This window comes from Chelon labrosus, assembly GCF_963514085.1.
Source record: "Chelon labrosus genome assembly, chromosome: 21".
Taxonomy (NCBI): Eukaryota; Metazoa; Chordata; class Actinopteri; order Mugiliformes; family Mugilidae; genus Chelon; species Chelon labrosus.
Genome location: NC_140354.1, coordinates 13,315,173 through 13,332,003, shown reverse-complemented (window position 1 = coordinate 13,332,003; position 16,831 = coordinate 13,315,173). Strand labels below are relative to the sequence as shown.

The 16,831-nt window shown below is 43.7% G+C and overlaps 1 protein-coding gene across 1 annotated transcript; it reads left to right on the top strand.

Annotated features, from left to right (window-relative positions):
* The first annotated feature begins 892 nt into the window (after window positions 1-892).
* On the top strand, window positions 893-14,883 carry hoxb9a (homeobox B9a). Its single transcript, XM_084570724.1, has 2 exons — window positions 893-1,802; window positions 11,442-14,883. Exons 1-2 carry the CDS (start codon window positions 1,190-1,192, stop codon window positions 11,675-11,677), a joined length of 849 nt encoding a protein of 282 aa, XP_084426850.1. The 5' UTR covers window positions 893-1,189; the 3' UTR covers window positions 11,678-14,883.
* Window positions 14,884-16,831: the final 1,948 nt, after the last annotated feature.

Sequence of the window (16,831 nt, the reverse complement as noted above, 5' to 3'; positions counted from 1 at the left end):
CCATATATCAGCCCTATAAAACCAAGGCAGCCGCCCTGATGTAGGATTTTATTATGGTATTAAACGGACCCCCAAAAAAAGTAGTTGAAGTACTTTGCGCTGTAAAGACGGCATAACCACACAGGACCCGATTTAATGGAGCTCGTTAACAAAAATGACTGTTAATCTGCCAATAAAAGCAGTGTCAGGCGGCTCTGCAGCTCAGAGAAACCCCTTCCGAGCAGAGCCAGAGAACGGGTAAATAATTAAACATATGTAGGTGTGAATTTTACCATCTATCTACTCTTAAACAGAAAACATCTCTGGCATAAGTGTAGGACTACTGGTGCTTATACTAATGGAGTTTTAAATACACGCTCTCTGATTGATTTAAGTGATTGCTTGGGCACAATTCAACTAGAGTGGATGTTCTCCTGGTAATTCGCACCCCTCCTTTTTTTTTTTTTGCATCACACTATTTTGATTGGGGGGTAAAATAAAATGAAAAAAGTACACGATAAAATAATGGCGCCACTTATTTGTCAGCTATTGTCTCTGCTTTGTATTTCACACACACTGTGCAGCTGGAGCACAATTTAAAGGGTTTTATGTAATTCTAGCTTGACAAGGATCATAGATACACGGGCTAGATATACGGACGAGGTGTTCATTTTGCATATTGCATATAAACAAGACAATTTATTTAGAAGGGTGCAATCTATTAGGCTGGAGAGGGAGAGAGAGAGAGGGGGAGACAGAAACACAGAGAGAGAGAGAGAGAAACAGAGGGAGGGAGAGAGAGAGAGAGAGGGAGAGAGAGAGAGAGAGGCCCGCGTTCAGGATTGATTTACGCTCCTGTGACGCTTTATCAGGCTCGAAGAAAAAGTCCGGCCAATCTGTTTGCGCCTCTCGCACAGACCCGACAAACCCCCGCGCACCGGGCGAGGCTGTAGCACTTTGTTTCGCTATAGTGAGCAAGTTCTTTGGGAGGAAGGGGGCTAAAGGAGAGGGAGAGAGAGAGAGAGAGAGAGAGAGAGAGAGAGAGAGAGAGAGAGAGAGAGAGAGAGAGAGAGAGAGAGGAGGGAGGGGGAGCAAAGGACAGAAGAGAAGAAGAAAAAGAGAGAGAGTGAAAGAGAGGAAAATCTCGTAATGTCTCTTCTCTTGTTCTCCATTTAGTGAACTCGCGGCGTTTCGCAGATAATGTCCGACAATGTCCATTTCTGGGACTTTGAGCAACTATTACGTGGACTCCATCATAAGTCACGAGAGCGATGAACTCTCAGGCCCGGCCCGCTTTCCCAGCGTCCAGTATTCCGGCTCGAGCTCTGCTGTGGCAGCGGGCGGACGGCAGCCCGGCGGCGCTGCGCACGCAGAGCATCCCCATCCCGACACGTATCCATCCTGCAGCTTCCAGCCGAAGCCTCCGGTCTTCTCGTCTTCCTGGAGCCCGTTCAGCCCGCACCACGGGGCCACCGGCCTCCCCGCTGTCTACCACCCTTACATCCCAGCCCAGCACATGCCCGCCGCGGACACACGGTGCATACGCTCGTGGCTCGACTGCGCGCCGCGCGGCTCCGACTCCCTCCCGGGGCAGGGCCAAACGGGGCAGGTCAAGCTGGAGCCTCAGCTCGGCCATCTCGGCGCGGAGATCCCAGCCAAGCTCGGCGTACAGCACCAGCACGAGACCACCACGTACATCTTGGAGTCGACGTCCACGGCGGCGCGAGAGCTGAGCCACCATCCGGCAGCCATCCCCGGAGCAGGGTTTGAAGAAAATAAGGATATTTGTGAAGGGAGTGAGGACAAAGACGCCCTGGATCAAAGTAAGTTATTAAAGCAGGAAATAGTGCGCGGGAGAGGGAGAGAGGGAGAGGGAGATTGTAAATGCTTTTAATGCCGCCATAAAACAAGAACAAAGAGCCGGAGAGCGGAATTGCCCCCACCTTCAGCTCTCTGCTGTGATATTTAGCTCATCTCATCCATGTGTTAGCAGCCGGCTCCCGTACTGACGGAGGACTCGGGGAAGGCACGTACAGACAAAGATAAATAACATATTCTGTGACATCACCTTAAACCAATGCCAGTGAATATGTTTCACATTTAAAACGATCTAGAAATGGTGCACAGAATAACGCGACGTACGTCTGGCCCAATTAAAACTAACGGTAATAAAAGTTGTCTTATTAAAAATAACACATTGGGGTCAGTGCCTCAGAAATATAATTTAAGTGTATTTCTTTTTAATTGCGGTAACACAGTTATATCATCCCTCTGTCTGAAAGAAAACAAACTGACTGCACTGTGCTGTGCTGGATGGTTAGTTTCAATTACCAGGAAAAAATAAATAAACCAGCCGTATAGATTTAACGTGCATAATTTAAAAGCTCTTTCGTTCATTACATTCGTGTGAAAATATAGCGGTTGGAGTGCCTGTGAAAACGCGGGTAACTCGGTGAGAAGCTTTATTTAAATAATCAAAGCAGCTCAAAGTCAAGAGACAAAAACAAATAGTCAGATTTTCCACTTTTCTTGTTCACCCTCCAATCCATCACCCTGAGAAGGTGCTTAGTTTGGGAAACCTCTAGGTCGTCAGGACATGCGCACTTCGGTCCTGTTTGAAAAGGAGATCGTGGTGGGTGCTTTGGATTTTTTTCCTTCTTTCTTTCCTTTTTTTTTTTTTTTTTCTTTTTTACTGCTGGTAGATTGTAGATCGCGTCTTTATATCCGTTACGCACACTTAACGACCGTGCTCCGTGGAATATTAACGCTCCTCGTGTCAAACACTTTATAACAAAATGTCTAAAGTGTGACAATCAATCTGTCTGGTGCGCACTACAAAGCATCGTTTGTGTGTGCCTTCTGCTTTCTTATGCTTTACTCACTGAAACAGTCGTATGTGGAGCAGTTAGCTCCATGGACGGGACGGGAACAGACGGGTTTGGGATTGGGTTTTATGGGCCAGGGTAAACCCGTCCAAACGCCGGGTGGGCAGCCGGACACAGAGCCTCTCTGTTCTCTGCTACGCTTTCACATCGGTTCTGTAGTTCTTCCCCTCATTTCGTATTGTGTACACATGGAGACAAGTGGTGCGTAATTTTTCAAAAGGTCTCAAGAGGAGGAGCTGTATCACTCTTAATAAGAAGAATAAACAAGCTTATTGTTTCCCAAATCATCTGAAGAGGATCTTCTGTTTGTTATAGCCTGTCTTCTCCTAAAGTTAAAAAATCAAATAAAAAATATTATCCAGCGTGATCTGGGCAGCTCGGAGACGCGGAGCGGATTAGTTAGAAGAGAGCAGAGGCCCCATAACTCAGGCTGCAGCGTGGATTTACTTCGCTGTGCGGGACTCGAATCTGAGGGGGGCAGTCAGGACGGGGGTACTCTGGATCCTTAACGCACGTATAACTGCATATGAGGCCATGTACATCCCCCATGTTAGCTTCTGCAGCTGTAGAAGATAGGCAGGAAACTGCACGGTCTTTTTTTTCCTCTGTACACGCATAAATCATGTATTCTTTTGATTACATCTGGAACTCTGGATAACAAAGCTTTTAATCTTTGAGTTTTTTCAACCCAGTTTTCTTACAGCAACCTTAAAATATTTGTTTTATTTTATTCAAACCAACAGACAGGGATGTGCGAATATTTACTCGATTGAAATTATTCTTCTTTGCGCCAAATATTCTTCAGCTCTAATGATGCCATTATTGTCTGTGGCCAGCCGAGTCGCTTGTGGATCGCTGTTTTATTCATCTTCTCACCCTGTAATAATAATAATATTTTTACCTGTCACGAATCGCAATCATCTTGATGTAAAGCCGTCTGGGGTTTGGCCAGTACAACACGGGTTTGTTCTGTTTTTCTATCATCACTCGCATTAACAACAACATTTCATCCACCGTGGACTGGCGGACTTGGCTCCGGTCGACGTTCTTTTCCAAAGCTTCTTGACTTATTTTGGGTGGGACAGAAAAGCGCTCCCCGGAGAGATATTCATTTGATTTTTTAAAAATGATTTATTGTGTTTTTTAACCGAGCCTGGATGTGAACGGGCTCTGTTTCCCTCCCCTAATCCCGCCTGATAAATCTAATATGTGCCAGAGCAGTCTGATCCATTCGTCTGATGTGTGGGCCTGTGCGCATGCGAGAATGCGAAGGGCCTCCACCTCCATACTGGCCTTTACAGATGAAGAAATAAAATTACAACCGCGCACACACACTCTCTCTCTCTCTCACGCACACACACAAACGCTCAGCCACCTTATTACAGCATCTGAGTGTGCTATCCATCAGAGCAGTGTGCTGGTTAAGGGCTGGATGGAGCCCTGCAGCCTCCAGCCTGAATTATTGGACTTTCCACCACTAACACTGTGTGTCCCAGTCTGACTTGGTCTGAAGTCTCGTCTGTTCAAATGGGAAAACCTGGGAGTGCTCTGAAAATGACGAGGGTCAGCAGTTCTTTTCTTGCATTTTTTTTTTTTTTTCCTCGATGCATCCGTATGGCAGCAGTGGCAGGTAGCTGGAGACCCCAACCAGCAAGTGAAGGCTGTTTCTATTGTTCACAAGGCGGCCATTTTGAACAGTGCAGGGCCACAATTCTACATGGATTTCTCTGTGCAGGTTAAAAACAACTATCATTACTTCAACACATGTTGGTCCAGTGTCAGTTTTGTAGCCGCTGTTGCTTTCTGGGGAATTTGGTTGGAATTGCACATTGGGAAAAGTCATGTTGCAGCGATGGAACTGTACAGACTTTCTTGTAATGTGGTCTCCTTTGATAAAAGTGCTTAGATCAGCTTGCCCTACGAGCTTCCCGGTTTTTTCTTCCCCGACTTGAGGTGAATGAATAGTGGAACACTTTAAGAAGTGTGTCTGCTTGGTTTCTTGACGAGAGTAAGACGAGAAGGCTGGCATCACTTTCAAGAGAAGCCGAGCAGCCGGTTAGCTTAGCTCAAAGCCACGGAACAGGTGGCTAGCCCGGCCGAGTCCAAAATAAACCTTCCAGAAACTCTAAAGCTCAGTAGCGTACGATGTGCTGCACGCTGTCTGCATTTCTTTCTGCTTCTTTTGGGTAAGCTGTAGACAAGATCAAGATTTGGCTTCGGTCGTAGACAAAAAAGCTGTCCGACTGTGTCTTTCATAGAGATTTCATAGGCTTTCCTTTCAGACTAACAAGTACAAAGCAGATGTGACTCAGTAAATCTAATGCACTGCAATTTAAATAACAACTGAGAACAAAGTTATTTGGCAAAGAAATGATTCTCAAAATTTGAGCTGCATCATTGTGGTCATGGTCATATACTGGCACGTTGGGTTTTAAGTTGTCTTTCATATTGTTTTTTTACTCTGTGCCAAACTGGCCTTACAACGTAGTATTCAACCGTGGCCATATTCCTCCGAGAGGTTCGGCTTTATTAGCTGTTCGAGTGCTAAACATCATGGCGCCCGTTTTTGGAAGCACTTTCTGAAAATGAGAAATTTTGGAAAGCAAATAATATCCCACCTTTCTAAACATCACATCCAGTTAAAAGTCGTCACCTCACATGAGCAGGCAAACAAAGTAATAATCCGGAGGAAAATCGCTAACGCTTTGGTGTCAAAGTGCCCAAATGAGAGTACTCTAAAGGGTAAGACCTAGGTCAAGTGTAGGCATTTCAAGTAGAGGTTTAATTGCAGCAACCTTAAAAGCCTGGATGCTTCATTAACAGGCGGTGTCTGTTAATAAAGAAAGATTGATCAGATCTAATATGGAAGTGTTAATTGGGAGCAGAGCATCCTTGAGTAGCCGGGACTTGGTCTAAGAGACACGGTGATGGCTAAGATCTAAGATGAAGAAAAGGATTAGGGTAGCTTAAAGTGGTCTGCAGAAGATAAGTAGCGTACTTATAAATGAGGGTTTCTAGTCATTTATAAAGCTCAAAAACATCTTTAAAAGTTGTGAGAAGGATGCAATAAATCCTTTGTGCAACTGTTGAAACCAGTTGTTGAAGCCTGTGAAGTTATTACCACAGATAGCAAAACGAATCCAAGCAGCAACAGAGCAATGGCTCTAAAAAGAAACCGAGGGCAGTCTTTGTTTTCCTCCATCAACGATGAATAATTTGCGGTTCTGGCATTCCAGTGGGCGGCCTGCATGACGTAGGACAGAACCAGACGGAGTATTCCTCCCCGTGTTTTCAAAATGGTCGCCTTGTGAATAACGTCCCAGGGAATCCCACCTTTCTAAACATCGCGTGCAGTCAGAGCCGGCGTCCAGCTACAGATTTCTCTTTGTGTTACTGGTGCTGGGCAGCCATCCAGAATAAACTACAAGATTACACTTCAGTCTTTGTGCCGCTGCTGCCGGGCAGAGCATGAAAAGTTATTACCCCTGAAGTTTGTTAAGTTATAACGCCGGGTGAACAACCCCATTAATTGGCGTGTTGCTCGTGGTGGTTGGGTGAGATGGGTTGTAAAGGCTGGGGCGGACGGGGAAGGGGGGTCACTGGGATGAAGGCGGTAGTGGGGGTAGATAAAATATGACTTCGGGAACTGTAATAACGTGCCTTTGGGATATATGAGAGGTCAATTTCTGGAACTATTAGGGTGAAATTGCAAAGGGAGGGAGAGAGAGAGAGACGGGACGTGATATCAGTCTTGTAGCCATTTCAGTCACTCTTTCCATGCATTTATCAACATGGACACACACGTACACCTAAAGAAAGTATCCTGCAGGGCTATGGGCTATGAGTATCAGTCTTTTCATCCATGTGCAGATCCAAGCTACACATCACTGGCTACACACGGACCTACAGACTAAAACCCTCCCCACTTATATTCTTTATATTTCTCTATCATTATCCTATCTGTCTTCTCACTCCTTGACGAAAGAGTCCCACCACCACCACCACCAGCACCCCAACACTCCCCCCAACCCCGCCCCACCCCTCAACCGGTTTGTCATCCTGGGTGACAGCCACGGTCGCGGCACAGCTCAGCGGATAATGGATGGCCCTGGAGGTGATTATACACAGGGAATGCAAAGCACCCACTTTACCGTGTGACAAAAGCGGCGCACCCCTCTACCTCCACCCGCCCGCTCCTCTCCTCTTTGCCAAGCATTATTTTGCTCTGAGATGAAATCGATCCACTACACGCTGGCCATGTTGGAGGAAATTGATTCCAGAGGGTATTAAGGACGTATTTACTGATGATAGCCGCTAACTATAAGTCGGCTGGTGAGAGGAACACGGGAAGAAGGGGGGGATCTGTCAGATCCACAGGGACAGAGGCCGTGCGATACAGCATTCATCACTGGCAGCCATCTTGGCCACGCAATCTTGTTCCGAACCCAAAGTCTCATGTGTATGAACGCGTAGAACCGCCCGGGAAAGAATTCCAGTCAACTAGCCTGATCAAGTTTTCACATTAAAATGAAAGAAAGAAAAAATAAAATGCTAAAAGTCGTAGCCCTCTCTGTAGACCCATTACTACAAATTTATAAAGTACAAATGTTGGCCACATGTGAGTGGGTGAGGCTTTGATCATGAGCTTATTCACATTCATGTGACCAAGTCCACAGAGTCTTCTTCTCTTTTTTTTGTGAATTTCAAACAGCAAACTCATAACGTTTTGAAGCTGAAATTAGCTTATGTCCTTATTTATTGTATTTCATTATTTCAAATGGGGCTTCTGTGCTCCGCGCAGAGCCCTCTGATGCTTAAAAATGAAAGCATATCTGGTAATTACCGTACGTGGAATCCGGGAGAGAGTTTGGTGGCTCAAATAGTATGAACAAACAACTCATTGATCAGCTGATTAGAATGTAGTGACAAATCAGATATGGGCTACGGTCTGTTAGAGAGCTTCCTTTGTAGTCGTCTTTGAGCTTCGACTCACGTGCTGCTTTTAATTAGTGAATCAAACCCTGAGGACAGATGATTGACATTAGGGAATCTAACTCTTTGATGAAGAATAGGTCAAGTTTGACGTCAAAAAGATTCTCCCAAACAGGTTTTCCTTTCTTTGCCGAAGCATCTCAACAAATACCAGTAAAACTAATAAAAATAATAATTATATAATAAACTTCTTTGCTTCTTTGATTTAGTCTGCTTTATACAAGGGAGTGAGCTTGCTGTATTCTTCATTCAACCAGTGCCTCACTGTTTGACTTTCTGAGGAATAATGTATCTTTAACTGCTTTTTATGCATGTGGGAAGTTTTGTACATTTTCGAGCTTTTGTAGTCCCTCAAAAAATAAAACACGTAGTATTTTATGGCTTATTGGCACCATGGTGGATGAAAATGGAAAATCTTCACCATTTTGCATCGTCATCGTGACTAAATCTTGGATCTTTCTGCTCAACCTGATTTTTAGAAGCGTAGGATGTACATCTTCCTGTTGTCTGTAGATGGCGCAAAAAACACAATTTTCTTTTTTTTGTGGCAAAACACGAAAATTTGCTATGTCACCACAGCAACGGTGTCAAGAGAAAATAAAGCAACGTGATGCGGCATCCTCAAGGTGTTGCGACTTTTGAGGAAAATTCAAGGCGGATCTTGTTAACCTGCTAGCCGGAGATCGTTAACGTATTGCACCTGCTGCCAGTAGATGGCACTACGACAATGATGATGACAATTCACTCAAGTATAACTTAAACAACCCAGCATCTTTTTAGTCCAAATGAGGATATACAAGGTGAAATATATGGTATATTTCAAACTTGTGACAAAAACCAAAGGCAATTTTTGCTCCATGTAAATATGGAACTCATTCAAATGCAGATATACTGATCAAACTTAAAACCTAAAGCTGCTTGTTCCGCACTAAACTGCTTTTGTTTGCCAGTGGGGGGAGAAAAAAAAAAAAGAGAAGAAAACACTGCTATGGATGTCATCTGCATTTGTTGCAAGTTTGATTGTCACGTAGTAAAATATTACCAGTGAAATTGGAAACAGACGAAGCCTCCACCCAACATCAGTTAGGAAAAAAAAAAAAAAAAAAAAGACTGGCTCTTCGTGCACACACACACATTCTAATTCACCCTGCTTGGCGTCAAAAGAAGCTGAACCACGGTCTTTTCCCCTCCATGACTTGTGAGTGATAAGATCATCCCTTCTGACATTTTAGACCGAGGCCGCATTTTACATATGAACACCAAATCCCTTTCCTAACCCATTTGCCCCACAGACCAAGGATAAATCTTTCATTCTTCAGGGTCACTACAGCAATGTGAAGCTTTTTGGCCCTAATGGTGCCCGGCCTGATTTAGACGAAGGTTATGCTCCAAAACTCCATCTGATGGTTAGGCATGTGTGCTGTGTTTAACTCAGTCTGACTTCCAGCTCCTTCGGATGGCTTTAGTATTGTTTTTTTTAACCAATAAATCCACAGTGCAATCCCCTCCTTGAGTCACATTTGGGTTGTGCACCAGACTTGGAATCGCGGTGCTGGCTGAGATGGTGTCAATGATAAATTGCAACGGTGAAATATAGATTATTCCCTTAAAAGCTGCTGTTTTAAACATGAATAATCTGAGAATCCTCTCGTTTTCTGCTTTGTATGGCGTGCCTCTCTGCTATTAATGATTTTAAGCGGTTCTTAATAGCTTTTAAAGCACACTTTTTATTTGTCTTTTGCTCTTGATACTCAATTATAAGAAATGATTCCTCCCAAAGAAGGCAGACATGTCAAGATTTACCTATTTATGATGACTTTTGATTCTACAGACTCTAGTTCTGTTTGTTGGTTTGACTCATCTTACCACAGTGAATGCTTGCTCTTAGTTAAAGGGTTTATTTAAAAGTATTTTTCTATTTAATGTGTTTAAAGAGTTGTTTAAATGCAAATACCTGCAAGTACAACATTGTTAAAGGAGTCAAAACTGTGCAAAAATCGCCTCCGTCTCTCTGTTTTGCGAAATTCTCATGTAAAACGCCTCGTTTCCGTGAGAGTCCCAGCAAGCAGCCTCATAGCTGAGATGCCTCAGTTCTCTGCAGAGGGGAAGAGCAGCTTTCAGCTCTAAACCAAACCCATGCGTCCCAAACAAGGAAGATTCTGCTAATTACATCGGTCTGAAAGCTATAAAGAGGGGCGGGGTGGTGGGAAAAGGGGGGGTGGTGGTGTAGGAGTCAGGGTGGCCTGGCAAACAAGAGAGACAACAAGGCAGGGGAAAGAGAGAGTGAGAAAAAGAAGAAGAAGAAGAAAAAAATAAATAAATCAGGACAGTAATTCAAAGGTTTGTCTCCATTGAAAACAGGAATCTCAAATTCCAGAGCTCTTATATTTATGCATTCCAACGTTGTTATTTTCTATTTCAGACACAAGTTTCCACAATGAAAAAAAAAGATTTGTGTGACATTTTTCTTTCCATGGTTTTGTAGCTGTTCAGTCGGTGAACACAAATATCGCAAGTCCTGCGACACATGGAGTTTCCCTGATATTAACTTGCGCAAAAAGTTCTTTATTCCGTCTCCTCTGTCTAATTTATGAATTTAGTTATAAGAAAATTGTTCTGCTGCTGTATTCAGACGGGTCCAGTGCAATCTATTAAATGAAACGCGTATTGCAGCTCGATTGTGCGCTCGATGAAAGGCGAAGGATGAACACAAGAAATATTCCCCCCTCTAATCCCGCCAGGGCCATAAATTTCCCTCCGCTTATTAATTTAGGAGCAGTCTTTACATCAGACGTGACGCAGCGACAGCCGCAATGTGATCATCGTCCTCACACAAACAAAAAATAGCGGTATTAAGCCTGTAAAACATTTTCTTGTTGGGTGTGTGTCGTTTTGTGCATGTGTGTGTGTGTGTGTGTGTGTTCTCTGTCATCAAGCGAAGGAATTAATCTGCTCCCGGTTTTTGGTTACGAACTATGATTAAGATGGACGTAGCCACACCATGCTGTCTCGCGTGGTTTATTTGTGTAATTAGTTCTCCTAAAAAATTGTCTCCTTCATTAGAGCGTCGTCATTCAGTTGAGGCTGAAGGTCACCTTCACACAGAAACCTGCTAACGTGAATATAAATTAACCAACCGTAAATCTCTGAATAATTTACATTTTGCATTGCTTTTGTTCGACTAATTACACATTTATAATTTAGTCGATGTGTTTCGAAGGGTTGAACGATGAGTCGGTTTAGAAAAATTTCTTGATTTTGTCCTGTTAGTCACATTTTGCCTCACGCAGGCTGCAGGGAGCAGGCCGTCGGTCTTCAAAAATAAAACAACCACGGTCCAAACTGCGCCCCTGTTGACACCGTAAACCCAGTTTACGCACTGAAGTGTCAATTGCGGAGTCGGGTGTTCCAAAGCAAAGCTTTTACGCACACAGTTCTATAACTTTACGCACGGCGAGATGTTGTTCTGGGTTGTTTCTAGGTGTCGTAAACACAAAAAGAGAGCTAGAGAGAGAGAGTGTGCACTCGAGTTTTATTATATTTTTAATTGCCACCCTTTCCTTTTTTCCTTTCTTCTTCCTCCAGATGACCCCTCGGCCAACTGGCTGCACGCACGCTCCTCCAGGAAGAAGAGGTGCCCGTACACTAAATACCAGACGCTGGAGCTGGAGAAGGAGTTCTTGTTCAACATGTACCTTACGCGGGACCGGCGGCACGAGGTGGCGCGCGCGCTCAACCTGACGGAGCGGCAGGTGAAGATCTGGTTCCAGAACCGGAGGATGAAAATGAAGAAACAGAGCAAGGACCAACCCAAGGACTAGAGGGAGGGGGGGTCGTCATTCTCTCTCGAGCAAACACACACAAACAAACAAACAAACAAACACACACGTGCATCCAGACACACGCTGACACCACGCATCCAACACGAAGCCCTTTCTCTCTTAGAAACAGAACACAAAATTGCCTTCCCAAAAAAAACTGCAAAAATATACGCTCGCGCCTGTTGTTTCCAATTAGTTTTAGGCTCCAGGCACTAACACGTGAGCTTCAGTCCAATCACGCCGATCTATACAACTGATCAATTGCTTTGCTGATCCCTAACAGGCGCTGAGGACATCGTTAAAGCTCAAGTTTTAAGAACGTCTGATACCGAGAAAGATGGAAGGAGGCTGGAACTTTTGAGTTTGTATTAATGGAGGATGACGGTCTACAAATCCTCCTGGGCTTCTCGTCCTTTCAACGAGTCGGACTGAATATAAAACTGCGGATTGGACGGTTTCCTTTTATGTCCTCATGGTTTTATATTAGACTATTGATTAGGCTTTGACATTAGGCTCCGTTATGAAAGGGAAGAAAGCAAACCGCCTACTGATGCTACAAAGGAGGAGGGGGTGGGCAAACAAGCACTGTTCTTCCTTTTATTGGTTCTTTTAGTTCCGTCTCTGACACCGGAGGCGCGAGGAGGTGCTGAAACCGGGATTTCACATGGCCATTAATAAGCACGAGGAACAGATGGGATGCACATACACACACGCTGTACGTCCTTATTTTGCTTCTTCTCCCTTTTTTTTTTCCTTCTTCTTCTTCTTGTTTCTCTCTGCTGGCAGAATTTGATTAGAAAGCGCCTGATGGTCGACGTTGATACAAGCAGCCAGCCGCCGTTTGTTTCCTGGTTGTCGGCCTAAGTAATGAACAGATACCAGAGAGGGCGGAGGAAGGTGGTGGGTGGGGGGGTTGAAAGTGATGTGGAGGCAGGGGTGTTAACCCGACTCAGCAGCCGGCGATCCGATTAGACTGCTGTCGATATCGTGGATCTGGAGCCTTCAGCTTGATCTTCGGATGCTTTATGCGCTGCGGTCCGCATCGGCTATCGATGGTCCCCCCCCTCCCGCCCCTTCAGGTGAACCCCGAGTTAGCAGGGCTTAACTGAAAGGAGGCATCCGATCTTTTTTTTTTTTTTTTTTCTCTCTAATAAATCAGTCCACAAGTTAGATTAACTTTGAAGCACCAAGACTCGGTTTTGTGTGAATCCAAGCCTGATTTATTCAGCATTAGCCGCTACTCTTCACTTCGGTCTTGGTGGCTTCTTCTCAAATCCGGCTTTGCATGCTTTCGCGCCACTCGCTGTCTTTAAACACCTTTAGAAGCCACACACACACACTTTTAATTAGACTGGCCAGTAAAATCGTTCACGGCTGCTAATCTTTCTTTTTGTTCCTTTTTTTTATTTTTTTTTTTTAAGATAAATAGTGCACACACATTAGTGAGTGCATGTAATAGAGGTTTAATTCCTGCAGACAACTATACTTTCTTCTTGGTCGCAGTGGTTCTTGTCGTTGCATTAAAAAAAACAGCTCTATTTTTATACATACATTAGCATATATTGTGTATTATCTGCTATGCAAAACGGCTCTCTCACATTTCAGGAAATATAGCCTACAGAAAGCGTGCGCAACGGCGGTTTCCAAACGCAACCTGGTCTGAAAGAGCGAACGACCCTGACGCGATCAGATGTTTACTGACAATTTTTTTTTACATTTTTTAGATTATTATTATTTTTTTTCCTTTTAAATATATAATTCCTAGAGATTCTATTGCAAGCTTAGGCCTATTTCAACAGACAACGTGTAACAGTATTTATTCCAGCGCGAGAGGTTATAGCAATAGTGTGCAAATTTAATAGCTCGGATCATTATTATCTGGTTAGGCTACAGTTTATGCAGAAGTTTTATTGATCTGCGTGTTAAAACACGAAGAGGGTTGCGAGGCCGGCCTGTCGTCGTGGCGTTATTTGAAGTGTCGGGGTGCTTAAATGGCGTCCGGTGGCAGTTTTATGGACGGATCATAAACAACACACGCTGGCTATTGTGTGTCTGTGTGTGCTACGGGACAAGCACCAACAAATAAATAAAAAATAATAGTAATAATAACAAAAAAAAAAGCACACACATTATATATGTTTCCATACACACTTGAATTGGCATTGCCTCCAATTAAGTTTTTTTTTTTTTTTTTTGCAACTTTGATTTGCAGCACTAACGACCGGGTTTACGACACTAGCCTCTTTCGCAAAGTCTTAAGTAAGCAGAGAAGCTCCACAATTTCACAATAAAGCAGCAGCAGCAGCATCGACTCCTCTAATTACGAGTACAAATGTTTACATGGTTTGCGCATGCCTCAAGTCAGTCGTCATTTTTAATAAAGGCGTTATTTCGTCGTTTATCTCTTTGTGTGTTAAATCTGTCGAAGGGGAATGCTTACTGAAAGAAAAAAAAACAATAATAATTAAAAAAAAAAGTAGAAGTTTCTTGATATGAAATATTTCTAATTTATTGTATATAAAGTGAGTAACCTAGTCTTTCTTATTGGAATGAGTTGAATATGCTAAATATTGTTTTGTCCTCCGTGGACATGGTATCTTACTGTAAAATATAGACGATTTTCCTCTTTTTTTTGTTTGTTTTTTTGTTTGCCATGTTCTTTAGATTTTTTTTTTCTCCATGTTGTTGTGCCGACTGTCTGAATTACTTGTTCTTATGTCAGTCCGATGAGCTCTCTGTGTCTTTGTTTAGACTCCGCTGATGTGTTGGGACAGATTGTAGAGGAAAGATTTGATTAAACTGAAGCGACGCTTCTGCATTTAAATTATAATTTCTATTTGAACTATTATTGACTGTGTCCTCCTGCCCTGACTATGACTTCCTTCTCGTGCCATTCGCTCCTGGCTGGGTAAACAAAGTTTCTGGAGGTATTTTGCTGCTGAAAATTTTGAAAAAAAATATGGCCTCAATTGTTCCCTTGCTTTTTTTTTTTTTTTAACGAGACAAATCTAAGCCATGTGGCCACAGCGAGGCTCTATTAACGAGTAGGCAACCTCTAGTCACTGTGTTCCTCTCCTCCATGTGAAATGTTCCAGCCCCTTCTTGTATGTTTTTTTTTCTTCTTTCCTCTGTGTTGTTGTCTCTTGTTTCTTTGTGCGATGGCACTGCTGATGCTGGATTCCTATTAAAGAAGAGACTTTACAGTACCACCACGCTTCACTCGATTGCATTGCTCCTGCTGATTGCTAATTAAACCGTAGGCTAGATGGGGGTATACATTATGGATATTTACGATCGACCACTTTTATTTCTGCATTGGGAAAGTTCAGAGAGAGCAACGCTGCCTTCCGCTTCCTCCTCCTCCTCTTCTTCTTCTTCTTCTTCTTTGTGGGAAACGAGAGCGGAGACAGAGGCTGAACCGGGGTAGACGCTGAGAGTTAAAGAAGCGGATGAGCCAGCATGTGTTTAAAATATGTGTCTCTTCAGTTGTACACCCGAGCTTAAAGGAGAGGGGCGTCTGTTTGGCTGCAACTCTAAAAGACTGTCATAAACCCATAAACACCCCCCACCACCGCGCACACACACACACACACAGATGATGAGTGCATTCATTAGAAGCGTAGTCATCCGTCCATTAGGAGCTTGTGAAGGGGCTGCGGTTCCTGTGTTTGTCTCCTCACCAAATGACTCTGATAGACACAGAGTCTGATTAGAGCTGCGGGGTCTCTTTTTCCTATATTATTTCTCACAGTTATTATAGCTCGGAGCAGAACTTCTAGAAGTAGTAAAAATGGCCTTGTTTTGCTGTTAATGCAAAGTAAAGCACAGATAAAATAGTAACTGACCAGAAGTGTCTATAAATAAATACAAGCCCTGGAGTGTCACTGTAAATGCAGTGACTGCGCACATTCTTCTATGTCCAACAACTGCGGTTGTTGTTTTGTTTGCAGGAAGGGGGCATAGCCCGGATTTTTAGGAAAAACATGGTCATGTTAGTTCAGGAAGCAGTCCAACTCCATCCCACCTAAACACAGTGATGTGCAAAAAAAATGTTCTCATCTGGGAGGGGTCTGAGGGATCCAGAAATTCGCTTTGCCGCGGGACAACAATCCCGAAAGCAAGAGTCATAAAGTGGCATCTTCAGCCACAAGAGCAACAACAGACGGAGCAGATGGCCTGACTCCCGCAGAGTCCAGATCTCATCGAGTCAGTCTGGGAGAACACGAAGTGACAGAAGACACCAAAGATGGGATAAACCCTCAGAAGAACTGTAGCGTGTTCTCTGGGACGTTGAGCAAACCTTCCTGACAAGCACACTGAAGGCCGGCACGCAAGTTTACCAAAAGGGTCGGTGATAAATAAATAAGGGAAAAACTCTCAAGGATTAGAAGGCTAAAACTCCAGACAACCTACTGAGGACATGACCTCTGCGCCCTCAGTGGTAGCTCCAGTCCTGACTGAAGAACTCTAGTGTTACCAGTAGTAGTCCATGTGGTACACACCCATAGTTTGCAATAGAACAGTAACACTCTGTCAGCTATTTTACTGCTAAGCAAAAAACAGAGCACACAATATATTGTTGCAGTAAGGAGGTAAATTAGTGTGTTTGTCAACAATAATACCTCCTATGAGGCATTTAGGATGATAAATCTCTGCGGTTTTACAGCACAACTCAGTGAAATGGTTTTATATTATGTTATCTATTCACTGCAGTTGTTATTTATTGTGAATATAGGAGTTTACACAAAGCTATTTACAAAAACTATTGATTGACAAAGAGTGAATCATCATATATCAGTTTCTGACTAAATAAAACTGTGATAAAAGTTCTGTATGTTAAGTGTGGGAGGTGGGGTTGTTATGGTGTTCCAGCTGTATGTGTAGTAGTAGTAGTAGTAGTAGTATCAGAGAAAGCATGCAGACAGCTAAAGCAATGGAAACAGCCTTGGCGGAAAGAGGTACGACTGCAACAGTGAACAAAGTCTGAGCACAGCCTCTCTGCTTCGCCAACGCGGCCCAGCCAATGAGGCCTCGGGATTTTAGCAGATTTAAGCCCTGGCCCCAACAAAGACATCCTATAAACCATCTGCGGACTTGACGGCGGATGATTGTGATACTTCTCTGAGGTCTAGCGGGGTCGGAGCTTCATTAAAT

Excerpts from the sequence above, each read along its gene's own strand:
- hoxb9a (XM_084570724.1), top strand. The coding sequence starts at position 1,190 with ATGTCCATTTCTGGGACTTTGAGCAACTATTACGTGGACTCCATCATA. Across the intron at positions 1,803-11,441 it reads CAAAGACGCCCTGGATCAAA|ATGACCCCTCGGCCAACTGG; the intron begins GTAAGTTATTAA and ends TTCTTCCTCCAG.